Here is a 22,059-nt window from a genome sequence, read left to right on the forward strand (position 1 = left end):
TCTTATTCTAATCCTTTGGTCAATGTCTCTGTTGTGTGTCAACTACTGTGCTGTTTTGGTGACTATAGCTTTGTAGTATGGCTTGAAGTCTATTAAAGTGATGCCTCCTGATTTTTTTTTTTTTTTTTTGCTCAAGTTTGTTTTGGCTATACAGGGTCTTTTCTGGTTCTGTGCAAACCATAGAATTATTTTTTCTAGATCTACGAAAAATGACTGTGGTAGTTTAATGGGAATTGCATTGAATCTGTAGATCATTTTCAGTGATAAAAACATTTTAACAATGTTCATTCTGCCGATCCATGAGCATGATATGCTTTTCCATTTGTTTACATCCTCTGCAGTTTCCTTCCTCAGAGTTTTGTATTCCTCCCTGTAGAGGTCTTTCACCTCCTTGGTTAAATATATTCATAGGTATTTTATTTTCTTTGTTGCTATTGTGAACTATATTTAGTCTTTCATTTGGTTCTAAATTTGACTGTTGTTGGTGTATATGAATGCTGCCGATTTGTGTACATTGATTTTGTACCTTGAGACTTTGCTGAATTTATCAATTTTAGGAGTCTGTTGGCAGAATCTTTAGGGTTTTCTAGATATAAGATTACATTATCAGCAAAGAGTGATACTTTGATTCTTTTCCTATTTAGTTACCCTTTATTTCCTTTCTTGCCTGATTGTTTTGGCTAGGACTTTCAGCAGTATGTTGAATGGTGACAATGGGCAACCTTGTCTGGTTTCAGTCCTAAGTGAGAGTGCTCTCAGTATTTCCCCATTCACTATAATGTTGGCTGAGGGTTTGCCATATAAGGCTTGTATAATTTTGAGGTACGTTCCATCTATGCCTATGTTGTTAACAAGGATTCTTATCATAAAAGGGTGCTGAATTTTGTCGAATGATTTTTGTGTTTTTGTTGAGAGGATCATGTTGTTTTTGCTTCTGTTTATGTGGTGAATCACATTTATACATTTGCATGCATTGAACCATTCTTATACCTCTTTGATGAAGCCCACTTGATTGTGGTGTATTGCTGTTTTGATATGCAATGGAATTCGGTTTGCTAGTATTTTATTGAGAATTTTTGCATCTGTATTCATAAGGGATATTGGTCTGTAGTTTTCTTTTTCTTTGTTGTTTCATTTCCTAGCTTTGGTATCAACATGATATTGGCTTCATAGAACAAGTTGGGGAGGATTTCTACCTTCTCTGTGTTATGATATTATTTCTGCAGTATAGGTACCAGTTCTTATTTAGATCTGTTAAAATTCAGCTGTGAAAACATCTGGTCCATCTATTTTTTTGTTGGAAGATTTTTTTATTGCTGCTTCAGTTTTGTTAGTTGATATTGATCTGTTCAGGGCTTCTGTTTCTTCCTGATTTAGCCTAAGGAGGTTGTATATTTTCAATAATTTGTCCATTTCCTCAACATTTCTAGTTTGTATGCATAGAGATTTTTTTTTTATTTTTATATTTTGAGACAGAGTCTCATTCTGTTGCCCAGGGTAGAGTGCCATGGCATCAGCCTAGCTCACAGCAACCTCAAACTCCTGGGCTCAAGCAGTCCTTCTGCCTCAGCCTCCTAAGTAGCTGGGACTACAGGCATGCGCAACCATGCCCGCCTAATTTTTTCTATGTATATTTAGTTGTCCATATAATTTCTATTTTTAGTAGAGATGGAGTCTTGCTCTTGCTTGCTCTTGGTCTTGAACTCCTGAGTTCAAACAATCCCCTCGCCTTGGCCTCACGGAGTGCTGGGATCATAGGTGTGAGCTACTGTGCCTGGCTCGAGATTTTTTTAGTGTTCAGAATTGATATTTTGGATTTCTGTGGTATTAGTTGTAATCCTTTTTTCATCTCCTATTGAGCTTATTTTAGGGTCCTTTTTTTCTGTTTCAGGTTAATCTAGTGAGAGGCCTGTTGATTTTATTTATCTTTTCAAGGAACCAACTTTTTGTTTTATTAATGTTCTGTATAGTTCTTTTGGAATCAATTCCATTTAGTTCTGCTCTGTCCTTATTTCTTTTGTCTGCTGGGGTTGGGATTGGTTAGCTGTTCATTTTCCAATTTATTGGGATGATTCATTAGGTTTGTGGTTCATGATCTTTCTTTGTGTTGGATGTAGGCATTTAAGGCTATGAATTTTCCTCCTAGGACTGCTTTTGCAGAATCTCACAGGTTTTGACATCCTGTGTCCCCTTTGTCATTTAGTTCAAAGAATCTTTTCATTTCCATCTTAATTCCTCCTTGACCCCATAGTCATTCAGCAGTAGGTTGTTTAATTTCCATCACTTTTTATAGAGTTGAGTGTTTCTGTTGGAATAGATTTCTAATTTTCTTCCATTGTGGTCTGAGAAGATATGTGGTATAATTTCTATTTTTTTTTTTTTTTTAGTTTGTTGAGATGTGTTTTGTGGCCTAGTATGTGATCAATTGTAGAGAATGTTCAGTGAGCTGATAAGAAGAACATATATTTAGTAGTTTTGGTGTAGAATGTTCTGTAAATGTCTGTTAGGCCCATTTGACTAGAGTGCTGTTTAGTCCATTGTTTGTTTATTTTCTGGATCAGTCCCATTGTGTCAGTGTTATCTTGAAGTCTCCCGTTATTACAGTGCTGTTGTTTATCATTTTGTTTAGATCAAGTGGGATTTGCTTTATGAATCTGGGCATACCTGTGTTAGGTCCATAGATATTTAGGATTGTTATGTGTTCTTGTGGAACCATTCCCTTTGCCATTATATGGTGACCATCTTTGTCTTCCTTTACTTCTGTCGACTTCAAGTCTATGTTTTCTGATATGAGAATTGCTATACCAGCTTTCTTTCAGTTTCCATTTGCATGGAATATTGTTTTCCATTCCTTCACCGTCAGTGTGAATGAATTCTTACTGATTAGATGCATTTTCTAGAGAGAGCAGACACTTGGCTTGTATGTTTTTATCCCTTCAGCCAGCCTGTGTCTCTTCAGTGGGGGAGTTAAGGCCATTGACATTTACTGAAAGAATTGACATGTGGGGTGTATTTCTGTGCATCCTATTTGGTAGATCCTTATTGCTTTGTTTTACCTCTTGAGCTATTGTGGTATCTGTGTTCTGAACTTTAGGTTTTGGTTGATTTTACACTGTGGGTGTCTATTGCTCTGGCCAGTGTGTAATGCAGGTACGAGTACTTCCTGCAGGGCAGGTCTGGTCTTCGCAAATTCCATCAGTGATTGCTTGTTTGGGAAAGTCTTTATTTCTTCCTCATATAAGAAACTCAGTTTTGCAAGATACACAATTCTAGGCTGGCCATTATTCAGTTTTAGAAGACTCAGGGATGGGTCCCTAGTCCCTTCTGGCTTGTAAGGTTTCAGTTGAGAAGTTGAAGTTAGTCTAATAGGTTTCCTCTGTAGGTTACCTGCTGTTTTTACCTTACTGCTGAGGCACTGTGGGAGTACCTCATTCATGTTTCTTTGGCCAGCTTAATGACTATGTGATGTGGTGATTGCCTTTTCTCAATGAATCTCCCAAGAGTCATGTGTGCTGCTTTTACTTGGATATCTAGATTTCTAGCTAGGCCAGGGAATTTTTCTGTAGTTATTCTCTCAAATAAATCATCCAACCCTTGTGTATTTTCTTCTTTACCCCCAGGGATGCCTATGATTCTTATGTTTGGCCCCTGTACAATTCTACATTTCTTGTATGCTTTGTTCATTCCCCTTATTTCTTTGTTCTTTCTCTTGTATTGATTTGTTTAGCTTGTGGGTGTTGTCTTTAAACTCTGAGATTCTTTATTCTGCCTGACCTAGCCTATTCTCAAGACTTTCTACTGTGTTTTGTAATTCCATATGTGAATTTTTTTTTCATTTACAGAATTTCTTTTCTTTTAAATTCAGGATATTGAGGGTACAAACATTTTGGTTACATGAAATGCATTTGCCTCACCCAAGCAAGGGCTACAAGTGTGTCCTTCCCCTATACAGTGCAACCCGTTTCTATTAGCTGTGGGTTTACCATCCCCGCCTCCCCAACCTGACCAGCACCCAGTGAGTATTACTACCATATGAGCACCTTAGTGTTGATCAGTTATTACCCATTTGATAGCAAGTACATGTGGTCCATATTTTCCCATTCCCTCACTGCAAAGGATGAGCTCAATCTCTGTCTAGGATGATATAAAGAGGTGCTAGACCACCATTGGTTTTTGTAGTGGAGTAGTATTCCATGGTATATATATACCACATTTTATGAATCTACTCATGTATTGATGGGCATTTGGGTTGTTTACTCATATTTGAAATTTTAAATTATGCTGCTATAAACATTCAAGTGCAGATGTCTTTATTATAGAATCTCTTTTTTTCCTTTGGATAGATGCCTTTTAGTGGGATTGCTGGATCAAATGGTATTTCTATTTTTAGCTCTTTGAGGTATCTCCAAATTACTTTCCATAGAGGTTGTACTAATTAAGTTCTGTGCTCAACAGAATTTCTGTTTTGTTTTTAATACTTCAATTTCTTTAGAGAATTTTTAATTTTTTTCCTGCATTGTTTTTATGGTTTCTTTGTGTTGAGTTTCTGCTTTCTCTTGTATTTCATTGAGCTTTCTTACAATCCAAATTAAAAATTCTTTATTTGTTATATTAACCATTTCATTTAGGTTGGTTTCCATCAGTGAGGAGGTATTGATTTCTTTTGGAGGGTGTCCTTTTGCTCTGATTTTTCATGTTTCCAGAGTTCTTTCGCTGATTCCTTCTCATCTGGCCTCTTTATCTAGAGCTGGTGGTGTTAGGGAAGGCTTATGGCCCTGTCTCCGATTCCCCAAAGATTGATTCCTGACCATGCTGGGGAGAGGTGTGCTGGTCCTGAGTTGCCTTTAGGGCATTTTAGCAGGTTTGATGATTCTCTTGGGTTACCTCTGACATCTTGTCTTCACCTCTCTCTGATGGGGTATAATGAGTTTGGTCCCCCAGCTAAACCTCCGAACTGTTGGATTGGGCTTGTGGGTACAAATCTGTGGCTCCCTAATTGCTTCAGTTGGAAGGCACTATGTTTAGTAATGGTTTTTTTCCCCCACTGTTGTTGATTATAGTTTGTGTGGAGGAGCCAGCTCCTGAGGTAATCTTTTGTGCCCCTCATAGACTCTAGTCTCATAGGTTTGAGTATACTAATGCCCCAGGCTTTAGGAGGGACTCTGTAGCTCCTGGGGGTTGCTTGGTCCCCACTCTCTCTGAGATGGTGTGAAGAATAAGATAGATCGTGGCTGGAATGCTAGAGCCTAAGTGAGGGGCTTTGCTGAGACTCAGCAGGGCTCAGAGGTTGCTTATCTGGCCGCTAGGGGGAGCTGCTGACATGAAGTTCAGGGGTATCTTCCCAAGCACAGAGAGCTGCTCCTGATGGGAGGGGCTTAATTGTGTAATTGCTAAGGCCCCTAGCCAGGCTTTTTCTGTCCCTGTCCAGGTTTCTCTGTGGGGTGGGGCATAGACCCTGCCTATTTGGATGAAGCTACACTCTCTGTTGAAGTGAGTGGTAGGAGTGGCTGTTGCGCCTGTTCAGCCTGTGCCCGAAGTATTTGGTTGCCACAGGAACGAGAGACTATGCTAATACAGTCACAATGCTGCCGCCTTCTCTAGTATAGTGATTTTCCAGTGGGGGTTGAGGGATGGAGAACACTAGCAGCCCTCCACTCCTCTTCCACACTCTCCCATTTGGTATGGCCAGGAGGGCGCTCTTGCCTCCCGAGCCTGGAACTGTGATATGTCCCTGCCCAGCTCTCATGAGGGCAGGGGCACCAGGTTCGGCCCACTTGTCTGAGTTGCCAGTGAGTGAACAAGCCAAATTCCCGTGGAGAGGAATATCTCAAACTGGATGTCCAGCTGACTGGGGTGGGAATGTTCCCCTCTCACTGAAAAACAGACCTCTCAGTACAGAGCACTCTAGTGGCAGCTATAGTCAGGGTAGGGGCTGCTGCCTCTCTGCACCACTCTCATGTCTGGGAGGCACTGGGTCGGCCTACCTGTCCAAGCTGCCCCTTCTGTGGCTACCCACTCAGGGAAGGGTCAGCTGGGACTATGCCCCCTTATGGGGAGAGAAGTCTCTGAGTGCAGAGGGCTTTAGTGGTTGCTATGGAGAAGGAGGGGCGGCTGCAGCTACAAACGGGCTTGAGCCAAAATTATTTCTGGGTTGCCAGGAATGGAGGCAGTGCGGAGGAGGGGGGAACAGGAGGAGGAGGGCATGGGGAGGCCACATAGATGCAGGAATGTCAGCTCTCTCGTCCATCATGGCACTCCCCTGTGGATGAGAGCCCTGTGTCCCGCTGATGGCCTGAGGTAGGGGAAGGGGGGGGAAGGGAGCCCCTCTTTACCTTTTCCTTGGGCTCCAGGGGTCCTTGGATCTGGTTTGCACTATGGATCTCTCTTTTCTATCCTCCTCTTTCTCAGCTCGCAGCTCTTGTTGGTGGGGTCTCCTGACTCCTCTGCTATCTTGTTCCATGGTCCACATCTAAGTAATAATTGTTCTCCGCTGTCCTCATTCCAACCCTCTACTCTTCTGCTAGGATGGTCTGACAAGCTGTGTCTCTAGTTGGCCATCTTGTGTCTCCCAGCCATTGTGTTTTTCATTCTCAGTACAGTAGTCAATAAATTACACGTGATACTCAACACTTATAGGCTTTAGAGATCAATAATACTTCTTTCAAAAAATGAAAATAAATTAAATCATGCTTATTTCTCTGCTCCTAACCTCTCCAAACATTCACCCATGCAGATCACCTCACTATTCTGAGTGGGATGAGAGAAGTGGACCTCTTAGCAGTGTGGCTGGTGGAACTAGGCATTCATTGTGCTTTCATTTTCCCCTGTGGCAGAAGTTGTAGGCTGAGGGAGTTTCTCTTGGTACTGAGCTGTGCTGCTTTGGGGGATGGGGGATTCAGGTACAGTGGAACTTTCCTCTTACTCTCTTCAATCCTTCTATTCTGGATATTTTGCTCCAGTGGTTTACTGAAATTTCTCTGCTAGACTCCTAGATTCCCACAAAGGTACTCTCATCCAGTGGTGTTGTCAAATTGATGCTTTTTGGGGCAGATGACAATAGAAAGCACTGATTTTGGCATCCTGCTAGAATTATGTTTCTCGCATTTTATTCTTACAATGTGGTGAAAGACTTTCCCCATTTGGTGAAAGATTTTATTTTAATGAGTATGTAAGTTTGATGGATATGGTTAGTGCTGTGGCATTATTCCAAGGTGATTTTGTTTTTGTTTTCTGGAGTAAGTCACACAAAATAAAACAGTAAAACTTTAAAATATGCTCACATAATGCATGAATTCATTGATGCTCAGAGTTAATACACGGAGTCATCTTAGAACACAGTGATACTTTTGTCATCTTTCTTCTTATAGAAAGAAATAATGCTTACTGCTAATTTTTGGAATACATTTTCCTATACTATTTCCAAGTAGATGATATTGTCCTTGGTTAACAGATTGGGTTCATGTTAAATCAGTATGTAAAATTTTTAGTCCCAGGAAATATTTTCTTGCCCCTCTAAATTGATGTAAACATCACAGAAATGTTAGGAATCATGCTCTCCGCTTTCCACAACTTTTCAATAACTTTTTATTTATGTCACCTATAGTTTAGATCTTGAAATTTTGCTGTCTTTTGGAAAGGCATTATGAGAACTGGCCCGAGTTATAGCAACACCTTTTCATCTTTTATATGTGAAATTATTTTCCAACTCAGTAACTTCTTGTATACGTTTGATCTTTGCAGGTAACAACATACCTGGTCCTCTCCCTCCACAAATACTTTTTATGCCATGACTTTTTTTTGCATGTGTTAGGCCTTGCCACTTTTTCAGAGAAGAATTCACTAATCTTCTTCTTCTTCTTCTTTTTTTTTTTTTTTTAATTTCGGCATATTATAGGGGTATAGATTTTAAGATTTCAATAAATGCCCATTCCTCCCCTCCCCCATAAGTCTGATCTCCAGCATGATCGATCATTCCCCAGATGGTGCACATCTCACTCATTATATATGTATATACTCACCCCCCTACCCCCTGCCCAATACCCTATTACTGTAGTACCTATGTGTCCACTTAGGTGGTGTTCAGTTAATACCAATTTGTTGGTGAGTATATGTGGTGCTTGTTTTACCATTCTTGGGATACTTCACTTAATAGTATGGGTTCCAGCTCTAACCAGGAAAATATAAGATGTGCTATATCACCGTTGTTTCTTAGAGCTGAATAGTACTCCATGGTATACATATACCACATTTTATTAATCCATTCTTGGATTGATGGGCACTTGGGCTGTTTCCACAGCCTTGCAATTATGAATTGTGCTGCTATAAACATTCGAGTGCAGGTGTCTTTTATGTAGAGTGTCATTGGATCATTTGGGTAGATGCCCAGCAATGGGATTGCTGGATCAAATGGTAGATTCACTTGTATCGCTTTAAGGTATCTCCATATTGCTTTCCACAGAGGTTGAACTAATTTGCAGTCCCACCAGCAGTATAGGAGTGTTCCCCTCTCTCCGCATCCATGCCAGCATTTATTGTTTGGAGAATTTTTGATAAAGGCCATTCTCACTGGAGTTAAATGATATCTCATTGTGATTTTGATTTGTATTTCCCTGATGATTAGTGATGTTGAGCATTTTTTTTAAATTTTTTTTTTATTTCAGCATATTATGGGGGTACAGATTTTAAAGTTTCAATAAATGCCCTTCCCCCCCTCCCCCCACAAGTCTGAGTCTCCAGCATGACCATCCCACAGATGGTGTGCCTATCACTCGTTATGTATGTATATACCTGCCCCCCCTCCCCCCCTTCCCCAATACTCTATTACTGTAGTACCTATGTGTCCACTTAGGTGCTACTCAGTTAATACCAGTTTGCTGGTGAGTATATCTGGTGCTTGTTTTTCCATACTTGGGATACTTCACTTAGTAATATGGGTTCCAGCTCTAACCAGGAAAATATAAGATGTGCTATATCACCGTTGTTTCTTAGAGCTGAATAGTACTCCATGGTATACATATACCACATTTTATTAATCCATTCTTGGATTGATGGGCACTTGGGCTGTTTCCACAGCCTTGCGATTATGAATTGTGCTGCTATGAACATTCGAGGGCAGGTGTCTTTTTTGTAGAGTGTCATTGGATCATTTGGGTAGATGCCCAGCAATGGGATTGCTGGATCAAATGGTAGATTCACTTGTATCGCTTTAAGGTATCTCCATATTGCTTTCCACAGAGGTTGAACTAGTTTGCAGTCCCACCAGGAGTGTAGGAGTGTTCCTCTCTCTCCACATCCACGCCAGCATTTGTTATTTGGAGGCTTTTTGATAAAGGCCATTCTCACTGGAGTTAAGTGATATCTCATTGTAGTTTTGATTTGCATTTCCCTGATGATTAGGGATGTTGAGCATTTTTTCATATGTTTGTTGGCCATTCTTCTGTCTTCTTTAGAAAAGTTTCTGTTCATGTCCTTTGCCCACTTTTTAATAGGGTTATTTGATTTTTTCTTGCTGATTTTCGTGAGTTCTAAGTATATTCTAGTTATCAGCCCTTTATCGGATACGTAGGATGCAAAATTTTTCTCCCATTCTGTAGGTTGTCTGTTTACTTTCATGACTGTTTCTTTGGCTGTGCAGAAGCTTTTCAGTTTCATCATGTCCCATTTATTTATTTTTGTTGCTGCTTTGATTGCCTTTGGGGATTTCTTCATAAACTCTTTGCCTAGGCCGATGTCTAGGAGAGTGTTTCCAACATTTTCCTCTAGAATTCTAATGGTTTCATACCTGAGATTTAAGTCTGTTATCCAGCGTGAGTTGATTTTTGTGAGAGGTGAAAGGTGTGGGTCCTGTTTTAAACTTCTACAAGTGGCTATCCAGTTTTCTCAGCACCATTTATTGAAAAGGGATTCTTTTCCCCAGCGTATGTTTTTGTCTACTTTGTCAAAGATTAGATGGCTATATGAGGATGGTTTTATATCAGGATTCTCACATCTGTTCCACTGGTCAATGTTCCTGTTTTTGTGCCAATACCATATTGTTTTAATTACTACAGCTTTGTAGTATAGTTTGATATCTGGCATATTAATGCCTCCCAATTTGTTTTTGTTGCCTAGAATTGCTCTTGATATTCGGGGTCTTCTTTGGTTCCATATAAAGCGTAAAATTGTTTTTTCTATATCTGTGTAGAATGCTGATGGGATTTTAATAGGTATTGCATTGAATCTGTAGATCAGTTTGGGTAGTATAGACATTTTAATGATGTTGAGTCTGCCGATCCACGAGCATGGAATGGATTTCCATCTGTTTACATCCTCTGCTATTTCCTTCCTCAGTGTTTCATAGTTCTCCCTGTAGAGGTCTTTTACCTCCTTGGTTAAGTATACTCCTAGGTACTTTAATTTCTTTGTTGCTATTGTGAAGGGTATTGAGTCTTTAATTTGGTTCTCGATTTGATTGTTGTTGGCATATATGAATGCCTCTGATTTCTGTGTATTGATTTTGTATCCTGAGACTTTGCTAAATTCATTGATCAGTTCCAGAAGTTTCCTGGTTGAATCTTTGGGGTTTTCTAGATATAATATCATATCATCAGCAAAGAGTGAAAGTTTGATCTCTTCTGCCCCTATTTGGATACCTTTAATTCCACTTTCCTGTCTGATTGCTGTAGCCAGGACTTCCAGTACTATGTTGAATAGAAGTGGAGATAGTGGGCAGCCTTGTCTGGTTCCGGTTATAAGTGGGAATGCTTTCAGTTTTTCCCCATTCAGTATGATGTTAGCTATGGGTCTGTCATAAATGGCTTGTATCATTTTTAGATATGTCCCTTCTATGCCTATTTTCTTGAGTGTTCGTATCATGAAAGGGTGTTGAATTTTGTCAAAAGCTTTTTCTGCATCTATTGAGAGAATCATGTGGTCTTTGTTTTTGCTTCTGTTTATGTGGTGATGTTGAGCATTTTTTCTTATGTTTGTTGGCCATTCTTCTGTCTTCTTTAGAAAAGTTTCTGTTCAAGTCCTTTGCCCACTTTTTAATAGGGTTATTTGATTTTTTCTTGCTGATTTTCGTGAGTTCTAAGTATATTCTAGTTATCAGCCACTTAATGGATGCGTAGGATGCAAAAATTTTCTCCTATTCTGTAGGTTGTCTGTTTACTTTCATGACTGTTTCTTTGGCTGTGCAGAAGCTTTCTAGTTTGATCATGTCCCATTTATTTATTTTTGTTGCTGCTGTGATTGCTTTTGGGGACTTCTTCATAAGCCCTTTGCCTAGGCCAATGTCTAGGAGAGTGTTTCCAACCTTTTCCTCTAGAATTCTAATAGTTTCATACCTTAGGTTTAAGTCTGTTATCCAGAGTGAGTTGATTTTTGTGAGAGGTGAAAGGTGTGGATCCTGTTTCAGAGTTCTCCAGGTGGCTATCCAGTTTTCCCAGCACCATTTATTGAAAAGGGATTCTTTTCCCCAGCGTATGTTATTGTCTGCTTTGTCAAAGATTAGATGGCTATATGAGGATGGTTTTATATCAGGATTCTCACATCTGTTTCACTGGTCAATATTCCTATTATTGTGCCAATACCAGATTGTTTTAATTACTATAGCTTTCTAGTATAGTTTGATGTCTGGCATATTAATACCTCCCATTTTGTTTTTGTTGCCTAAAACTGCTTTTGATATTCGAGGTCTTCTTTGGTTCCATACAAAGCGTAAGATTATTTTTTCTATATCTGTGAAGAATGCTGATGGGATTTTAATAGGTATTGCATTGAATCTGTAGATCAGTTTGGGTAGTGCAGACATTTTAATGATACTGAGTCTGCCGATCCACGAGCATGGTATGGATTTCCATCTGTTTACATCCTCTGCTATTTTCTTCCTCAGTGTTTCATAGTTCTCCCTGTAGAGGTCTTTTACCTCCTTGGTTAAGTATATTCCTAAGTACTTTAATTTCTTTGTTGCTATTGTGAAGGGAATTGAGTCTTTGATTTGGTTCTCAATTAGATTGTTGTTGGCGTATATGAATGCCTCAGATTGTCTGTATTGATTTTGTATCCTGAGACTTTACTAAATTCATTGATCAGTTCCAGGAGTTTCTTGGTTGAATCTTTGGGGTTTTCTAGATATAATGTCATATCATCAGCAAAGAGTGAAAGTTTGATCTCTTCTCCCCCTATTTGCATACCTTTAATTCCATTTTCCTGTCTGATTGCTGTAGCCAGGACTTCCAGCACTATGTTGAATAGAAGTGGAGAAAGTGGGTAGCCTTGTCTGGTTCCAGTTCTAAGTCGGAATGCTTTCAGTTTTTCCCCATTCAGTATGATGTTAGCAATGGGTCTGTCATATATGGCTTGTATCATTTTTAGATATGTCCCTTCTATGTCTATTTTCTTAAGTGTTCGTATCATGAATGGGTGTTGTATTTTGTCAAAAGCTTTTTCTGCATCTATTGAAAGAATCATGTGGTCTTTGTTTTTGCTTCTGTTTATGTTGTGAATTGCATTTATAGATTTACGTATGTTGAACCATCCCTGCATCCCTGGGATGAAGCCCACTTGGTCGTGATGGATTATTTTTTTGATAAGCGTCTGGATTCGGTTACCTAGCATTTTGTTGAAAATTTTTGCATCTATGTTCATTAGGGCAATTGGTCTGTAGTTTTCTTTTTTTTTGTTGCATCTCTTCCTGGTTTTGGTATCAGAGTAATATTCGCTTCATAAAATGTGTCGGGGAGGTTTCCGTTCTTCTCGATGTTTTGGAATAGTTTCTGCAAGATAGGTACTAGTTCTTCTTTGTAAGTGTGATAAAATTCAGGTGTGAAACCATCTGGACCGAGACTTTTCTTTTTAGGGAGATTTTTAATTGCTGTTTTTATTTCAATTCTTGAGATTGGTCTGTTCAGGGAATCTATTTCTTCCTGGTTGGGCCTAGGGAGGCTGTGCGGTTTTGGAAATTTGTCCGTTTCCTACACAGTTTCCAGTTTGTGTGCATAAAGATTTTTGTAGCATTCATAAATTATATCTTGTATGTCCTTGGGATTAGTTGTGATATCTCCTTTTTTGTTCCTGATGGAGCTTATTAGAGATTTCTCTTTTCTGCTTTTTGTTAGCTTAGCCAATGGTGTGTCAATTTTGTTTATCTTTTCAAAGAACCAACTTTTTGTTTTATTAATCTCCTGAATAGCTTCCCTGTTTTCAATTTCGTTTAGTTCTGATTTGATCTTGTTGATTTCACTTCTTCTGCTGGGATTTGGGTTGGTCTGTTCTTCTTTTTCCAACTCTTTGAGTCGTTTCATTAGATTGTCTATTGGTGATCTTTTTGACTTTTGGTTATAGGCATTTATGGAGATAAACTTTCCTCTCAGAACTGCTATAGCTGTGTCCCAGAGGATTTGATAACTTGCCTCTCCATTGTCGTTTTCTTCATAGAATTTTTTAATTTACATCTTGATTTCTTCATTTATGAAGTAATCATTTAGTAGGAGGTTGTTTAATTTACACGTTTTTGTGTAGAAATGTGAGTTTGTTAGGGTTGAATTCTAGTTTTATTCCACTGTTATCTGAGAAGGTACATGGTATGATTTCTATTTATTTAAATTTATTCAGGTTTACTTTGTGTCCTAGGATATGGTCAGTCTTAGAAAATGTCCTGTGAGCTGTTGAGAAGAATGTATATTCAGTGGATTTGGGGTAGAATGTCCTGTAAATGTCAGTCAGACCCAATTGTTCTAGAGTTTTGTTTAAGTCTACTATTTATTAATTTTCTGTTTGGAGGATCTATCTTGTGCCGTCAGTGGGGTGTTGAAATCTCTGGTCATTATGGAGTTGCTATTAATCCATTTCCTTAGATCCAGTGAGGTTTGCTTTATGCAACTGGGTGCACGTAAGATGGGTGCATATATATTTAAAATTGTTATCTCTTCTTGTTGAAGTATGCGCTACACCATTACATAATGACCCTGTTTGTCTTTTACTACTTTTGTTGGTTTAGAAACTAAATTGTCTGAAATTAGAACTGCCATGCCAGCCTTCTTTTGGCTTCCAGTTTCTTGGAATACTGATCTCCACTCTTTTACTTTTAGTCTGTATGCATCCTTGCAGGTTAGATGTTTTTCCTGAAGAAAGCATATAGTTGGCCTGTAATTTCTTATCCAGTCAGCCAGCCTATGTTTCTTGAGTGGAGAGTTTAAGCCATTCACGTTTATTGAGAGAACTGATAGGTAAGGTAGATTAGTGTTCATTCTGTTGGGTTGGATGTTGTTGCTTTGATTTCCCTCTTGAGCCATTGTATATTCTGGCCTTTAATCTTTTTGTTTCGGTTTTTTTTTTATATTCGTGAGTTTTTATTATGGTGCTCTGTGTGAAAAACTGTTTTCAGTACTTTTAGGTCTGGTCTTATCTTGGTGAATTCTCTGAGACTTTGCTTGTCTGAGAATGTGTTTATTTCTCCTTCATATATGAAGCTTAGTTTTGCAGGGATTAAGATTCTAGGCTGGACATTGGTTTTTTTCAGAAGAGTGAGAATGGGGCCCCAGTCTCTCTTTGCTTGTAAAGTCTCATTAGAAAAGTCTGGTGTTATTTGAATTGGCTTTCCGTTGTATGTCACTTGGTTCTTTCGTCTTACACCTCTTAGAAGGGCCTCTTTAGTTGATATTTTGGCCAGTCTGATGACTGCATATTGTGACGTTTTCCTGTTTGCATTGAATCTCCCAGGGGTCCTCTGAGCTTCTTGAACTTGTATATTGAGATTTTGGGCAAGGCCTGGGAAATTTTCCTCTATTTTATCTTCACACAGCTTGTCCAACCCTTGAGTGTTGTGTTCTTCCCCTTCTGGTAACCCTATGACCCTCACATTAGGTTTCTTCACATTATCCCACATTCTTGTAGGCTTTGCTCTTTTTTATTGTTTCTCTGCTCTATCTCTGTGATGGTTTTATTTAGTTGGAGGGTGTTATCTTCAATCTCTGAGATCCTTTCTTCTGTTTGATCTACCCTGTTCTTGAGACTTTCCACTGTATTTTGTAGTTCCCTGAATTGATTCTTCATTTCCAGGAATTTGGTTAAACTTTTCTTCATTGTGTCTATTTCTTTAGTGAACTGTTGTTCCAGGTCCTGGATGCTTTTTGTGGTTTCTTTGTGTTGGTTATAGTGTTGTTCCTGCAGGTCGGTGAGTGTTCTTATGATCCACATACGAAATTCCTCTTCTGTCATTTTGGTTGCCTGATTTTGGTTGGTGTCCCTTTCTGGGCGCAGGTGTTCCTCTTTAGGGGTGTGTTTTTCATTTGGTTGTTCATATTTCCGGATTTCCTTCACTGATTTCTTCCTATATCGATCAGTTGTTTTTCTTTTTCTTTAGGTTTTTGTTTGTGTATTCACACGCCTTGTTTAGTGTCTGAGCCGATAGGTGGTGTCTGTGGGTGAGATTTGACCACTCCCTGTATAATGAGTCATTAGATGCCTTGGAAAGGCTGTGCAGGATTTCCTCCCTGTCAGTGGATGGTGCTTGCTTGGAGGAACAGGCTACACTGTTGTTTTTTTGTCCTGTTATCAGCTCCTGTTCCTGTAAAGAGGCACTCTAGTGCCTCAGGTATTCAGTGGGGTGCTGGGACTTCCAGGTGTTTCATTTTCTCCCCCTCAGTGAGGGCTGGTGTAGGAGAGAGTCCGGGCAGAGCTTGATTTTGTAACCCTGCCCTCAGGTACCACCAGTGCCGTTAGCAGGGTCAAAGTTCTGTTCTCTGCTTCCAGGATAAGCTGTCAGGGAGTGGCTGGAATGGCTCCGCTCAAGCAGAAAATCTGTGTGTGGGGGTGGGGCTGTCTGAGACCCGTAGTCTGGAGCGGGCCTGGCTTCTTTCCACTGTCCCGAACTCCGAAGCTACTCCTGGGCCTCTGCCAGCAGGCCAGACCACACGCCACCAGGCCTCCCCAGACTGTGATGCTGCCACGGAGGGTCCCTACATAGGAACGCCACCTAGGTTTGGCCTATGGCCTTCTTTTGGGAGGAGGGTTGCCCTCTAGGATGCTGATCTGCCCCTGGAGGCACACACACCTCAGTAGGCTGTTCACGTATATCTCTTCTGTGCCCCGGGCAATGCGAGACCTCGGTGCATGGGATCTGGTCTGCAGGTCTAACCTCTGGGTCCCAGAGTTCGAACTATATCCCCACCAGGAGTGCCAGTCCTAATTTTCCCACAGGGAGCCCAAGCTGGGTCTATGTCTCTCAGCCTCAGGGTCTGCACCGTTGTCCTGGGATCACCATGCCAGCAGCACCTGGGCTGGCTGGCAGGTAGGGAGCTCACGGTCTGAGTTCCCCTTAGTCAGCTGTGGGTTACCAAAAGGGAAGGTCCTGTTCCTGGATGTGCCTCCCACTTGTGGCTATATTGTCTCTTCAGCAGCCCCGTGTAGTGTCGGCCGAGTGGAGAAGGAGGCAATATGTTGCCTGCTGCGCGGCTCGGGTCTATGCACAGGGAGGTGGCCTGCAGGATTTGGGAGCCTGGTGCTGTGTCCGCTACAGGCTTACGGCTCACTCGCGGCAGCCATCTCTGGGCTGTTGTCTGAAGGTCTCTCCACCCGCTGGAGAGCCCACTAGGAGTCCCAGATGCAGGGGAGGGGAAAGGTGACTCGTCCACCTACCCTTCTCTCTGGTCTCTGGGCTGCTCTGGCGGTCTCTGCTTCCCTTTCTCCTCCGCAACCTCCTCCCTTGGTGTCTCCCGTGGTCTCAGGTAGCCCTCCTTCCGGCCCTCGTCCACTGTATGCTCATCTTCTTGCTTCTTTTTTCTAATTTCTGCTAGAATCTATGTTTTCTGTAGAGACACTCTGTCTGGCAGTGTTTCTCGTCCGCCATCTTGATCCTTCCCCTCACTTATCTTCTGATCTTAAATTGAGTACCTGTGTTGAAATCTTTCATTGTACCTTTTCATTTCCTTTTTAGATTTATCACTGTCCATACCTGTTTGTTGTAATTATTTGTTTGTCTGATTCCCTCTCTGGACCAAGAGCTTTCTGAAGATATGAGCTTTATCCATTTTTTTCACCGATACATTTTTGGCAGTTAGCACAGGGGCTGGCATCATGCTATATGCTGCCTATGAGGTAGGCTGAGAGAATGCAGGCATCTTTCTGTTACCATATTCAGAATTCCTCTACCAGACCTAGAATTCCTATACTGACATTAATTTCTAAGAAAATGTAATGCCAACATAAGTGAGTACTTGTAAAATTTTTCATAACCCATTTTCTGGGTTCCCTTCCTTCCACCCCATCCCCCAGTTTTCCAGATCTTTTTACCAAAGGATATGTGCCAGTTTGCATTACAGAAAAATGTTGAAGGATACAAATATTTAAACAATTAATCTAAGCAAGACTTCTGCACTGTCATGATTTTTTTCTTTGATTAAAAAAGCCAGACTCCTTTAAAAAAGTGTGTCTTAAGGACAGTATTTATAAATATAAAATTGAGGGCTTGTTTAGTAAAACTCAAATGTTTTTACCTTAATTCAGCTCAATTACACTATTGTAGTATTTCACTGCAAAAAGATCTTTGATCAGTTAGATTTAGTTTCTTTTATATATCCAGGAATTTAAAAGTTGATTTAAATATATTTAAAAAGGTAACAGATAGTATTCTGAGATTTTATCAAAGATAATGTGGCTGTCTTTTGTGGCTCTGGTTCTAGGCAGTATGAAACTGTGGTTCCACTTGAAGATTCTATAGTGACTGAGGTTACAGCAACTCTACAGGAATGGGCCAGTCTGTGGAAACAACTATATGTGGTAAGTAGTTAATTATTAGTTTATTAGATCATTAAAATTTCATTGTACTAAGTGCAAAAAATTATCTAACCTATGTCAATCATACAGTTTTTCTAATGTTTGTTCTTAATATTAATTGAAACATAGTAGACTTGAGTTTTTCCAACCTGAAGAGAACACATTATTCATTTGTCTGTAGTTTCTCTACTCTGCTGTAGTCACTAGAATGTAAGTTTGATAGCACCAGGGATCTTAGCTATTTTACTGATTGCTTTGTCCTCAGACACTTTCATAAAAAAGTTGTCTTCTGAATGAATGAACTTTAGAGTTACTTAGCTTTTATTTTTTTGTGAACCCAGTGGTGAGTAAAGGGCAAGAAATTTTATTAACAGTTTCTTCTAGCTACTAAACTTAACCCTTTGCACTCACTTGCTTTTTTCTCATTATCCACTCAACATTATCCACACTTGACATCCGAGTGCAAAGGGTTAAAGGATATGTCATATATGGCAGTTTGCTGGGCCAACAATTAATAGAGAATGTAATGAAAACCCAGTACAGAAAAAAGAGTAATAAAGTTTTCAGAAAACTTACAGAGTAGGGGGTGATAGGATGGACAAATAATTATAATATCTACACAAAAAATTAAGTGACAGGATTCGGATTCTGGATAAGATGGAGTAAACATTTTTCATTTTACAACTTCTCCCACTATTCACAACAAAAAACCCTGGGAAAAACACATAATTTACCTACTGGAAAATTCTGAAAGCTAGGGAAAAGAGAGTGGACTGGCTAGGGATTTGGCGGTTCATGAACTGAGGGGGTTCCCTGGTTATTTTTTTTTTCTTGCCTTCCATATATCTTTACCTGGTCTTTAGAGGAGCCCTTAACTTGGAATTGCTAGTGGTTGGGAAAAAATAGTGCCAAGGAAAGCCTATTCTCCCTAGCCAAAGGATGTCTCAGCAAGACAGAAACCTTTTAACCATATATGAAAGATCTTTGGGAAAATTAAAGCACTCTATAAATAAGAAAAAAAAAAGAAACCTTTTAACCATACTTTCCTATTTTCTAAAACAACACCACAATAAAAGCTGTACCTCTTTCCCCCCTAACAGTCATTTTAGTAGGAATCCACAACCAAAGCTCTGTTTTATACATACATCTCTCCCCCTACCTGTGGTAATAAGGAGATATCCCCCACCAGTGGAGCTTGTAGGCAGAACTCTGACTTCCACCCACCAGCAGTTATAAGGAGGGTGCCTCTTTTCAGCAGAGTTTATGGGTGGGACTCTTGCTTTCACTTTCATAGTTGCTCTATAGTAAGGAAGAGGCAAGCCTCCATGGAGGAACCTGTGATTGGAACTCTTGACTTCTACTGTCCTTGTAGTGCTCTTCCCAGCTGAGCCTGTGGGCACTGACTTCCACCTTCCTCACCCACATTGATGAGATAGTACCTCTCTTAACAGATCCTGTGGTACACTGTCTTGTCTTCCATTCTCGCCCTGCTGAAATGAGTTAGTGTTCTTCCCCATTCAAACCCGTGCTGAGAAGACAGAATGACGTTCTGTTATATAGGTAATACAATAATAGAGGAAACCAGAAAAGCACTGCAGAGATTTATAAACTAAATTGACAATTGAACCACAGCCCATAAAAGTAAGCCTGGGGTAATAACATTTTGAATTTAAACAGGTTAACCACCACTGAAATAGATGATTTAAATAGAATTCAGAATGCCACTATATGATAGTTAAAATGTTCAGTATATAGTCCAGAATTACTTGTCATATGAAGAACCAAGAAAATCTCAACTCTAATTAGAAAAGACAATCAACAGATGTCAATGAGAGAAGACTTACATGGAATGGTCAACAGAATTTTTAAGCAGCTCCTGTAAAAAACCTCCATAAGCAATTATAGACACTTTTTAAAATTTCAAAATATTAAGGGGGTTCCAATGTCTTTGTTACATGGATAGCTTTATAATGCTTTAGTAAGGGCTATAAGTGTGCCTGTTACCTGAATATTGTTCATTGGACCTGTTAGGTAGGTTTTTCCCCCATTCCCCTTCTCCTCCAACTCCTCTTCTTGGTTTCCAATAATTTTTACTTTTTTCTGTGCCAATATGTGCCTATCGGTTAGTCTCAAATTATTAGGGAGTGCATGTGGTGTTTGTTTTTCCATTCTTGAGATACTTCACTTAGGATAATGGTCTTTAGTTCCATCAAAATTTCTGCAAAAGACATTAATTCATTCCTTTTTATGGCTGAGTAGTACTCTATGGTATACATATACCATATTTTGTTAAACTTAGGCAAATAATTTATGACTAAGACCCCAAAGGCAGTTACAGCAACATCAAAAATAAATGAGACTTGATTAAATTAAAAAGCTTCTGCACATCAATGGAAATAATCAATGGAGCACATAGACAACCTACAGAAAGGGAGAAAATATTTGCAAACTATATATCCAATAAAGGGCTAATATTCAGATTCTACAAAGAACTCAAATCAGCAAAGAAAAACAAACAACTCTATTAAAAAGTGGGCAAAAGACATAAACGGAAGCTTTTCAAAAGCTTTTCAAAAGATAGACAAATGGCCAACAAATATATGAAAAAATGTTCAACATCACTATTCATCAGGGAAATGCAAATTAAAACTTAATGAGATTTCACCTTACCCCTGTCAGAATGGCTCCTATTAAAAGGTCCCCAAACAATACAGATACTCTTGAAACAAAGGAGAACACAGCAAACTTCAGCAATAAAATAGAAAATATAAAGAATCAAGTGAAAATTTTAGAACTGAAATATATAATAACCAAAAATTTTTAAATCATTATATGGGATCAACAGCAGAGCAGAAATGACAGAATGGATTGGTCAACTTGAATATAGTTTAGTAGATACTGTCCATGTGAATAATGGAGAGAAAATAAATTTAAAAAGTGAACTTAGCTTCACAGACCTTTTGGACAGTAACATACAATGTAATATTGTGGCCTCAGAATACTAGATGGAGAGGACAGAAGATGGAGGTAAAAAAAAAATAGCATCAAAGAAATAATGGCTGAAAACTTTCCAATTTGGCAAAAGACATAAGCCTACATATTCAAGAAGCTGAGTGAACTCCAAACAGGAAAAGCCCAAAGAAACCATACCAAGACGTAGACAAACTTCTGAAAATTAAAGCCAAAGAAGAAATCTCGAAAGCAGCTAGAGGGTATTGCTGTGGGGAAACAGCAATTTGAATGACAGCAGGTTTCTCACTGGAAACTATAGAAGATGGAAGGAACTATCTCATCATTTTTCAGCTGCTACAAGAAAAAAAAAACCTGGTATTACCCCAGAATCGTGTATCTAGCAAAAATATGGTTCAGAAACGAAGGAGAAATCAACACCATATCATATCGTTGACTGCAGATGAGTTTTATAAGAATGACTATAAAGAAAGTTCCTCATAAAGAAAGAAAGTGAGAACTGAAGGAACAGTAGGAATGAAGAAAATAATGGAAAAGGTAGATTAATCCTTCTCCTCTTCAGTTTTAAAAATTGTGTTTGATAATACAGAGCAAAAATGGTAACACTGATGTGGTTCTCAATGTATGTAGAGGTAATATTTAAGAAAACTATCATAAAGTGGAGAGGGAAAGGGATATAAATTGTGGTAGGGTATGTACATTCTACTTCACATATTAATATGTTGATACTTACAGGCCGTGATAAGCTATAAATGTATATTGCAATTTCTGGAGCAATCATTAAAAATATAACAAAATAATAGCAATTAATGCTCACATCCAAAAAACAGAAAGCTTAGATACTGACAACCTAATGAATAAGCTCAAGGAATTGGAAAAAGAAGAGCAAACAATTTCCAATCCTAATGGAAGAAAAGAAATAACAAAGATCAAAGCAGAACTGAATGAAATGGAGAACAAAAGAACTATACTAAAAATCAACAAAACCAGAAGCTGGTTTTTTGAAAAGATAAACAAAATCGATGGCCCTCTTGCTAGACTGACAAGGACCCAAAGGGAAAGGACTGTAATAAACTCAATAAGAAATGAAAAAGGAGAGGTAACAACAGATACCAAAGAAATACAAAACATTATTTTTGATTATTATAAAAAACTATATGCCCAAAAACTACAGAACGAAGATGAAATGGACAAATTCTTGGATTCATACAACCTCCCTAAGATCACGCAGGAGACAACAGAATTCCTAAACAGACCAATCTCAAGCTCAGAAATTGAAGCAGTAATTAAAAACCTGCCCAAACGGAAAAGTCCTGGGCCAGATGGCTACACTTC

At 39.2% G+C, this 22,059-nt stretch overlaps 1 protein-coding gene across 9 annotated transcripts in view; it reads left to right on the plus strand.

The window, feature by feature from the left end:
* DOCK3 (dedicator of cytokinesis 3) overlaps nt 1-22,059 on the plus strand; it is a 599,374-nt gene that overhangs the window by 179,375 nt on the left and 397,940 nt on the right. For all 9 annotated transcript variants that reach the window (XM_012771410.3, XM_076008055.1, XM_076008080.1 and 6 more), the window contains exon 5: nt 17,661-17,757. In XM_012771410.3, coding sequence (XP_012626864.1) covers nt 17,661-17,757 — 97 coding nt within the window. The remainder of the gene's footprint in view (nt 1-17,660; nt 17,758-22,059) is intronic.

This window comes from Microcebus murinus, chromosome 1, assembly GCF_040939455.1.
Source record: "Microcebus murinus isolate Inina chromosome 1, M.murinus_Inina_mat1.0, whole genome shotgun sequence".
NCBI lineage: Eukaryota > Metazoa > Chordata > Mammalia > Primates > Cheirogaleidae > Microcebus > Microcebus murinus.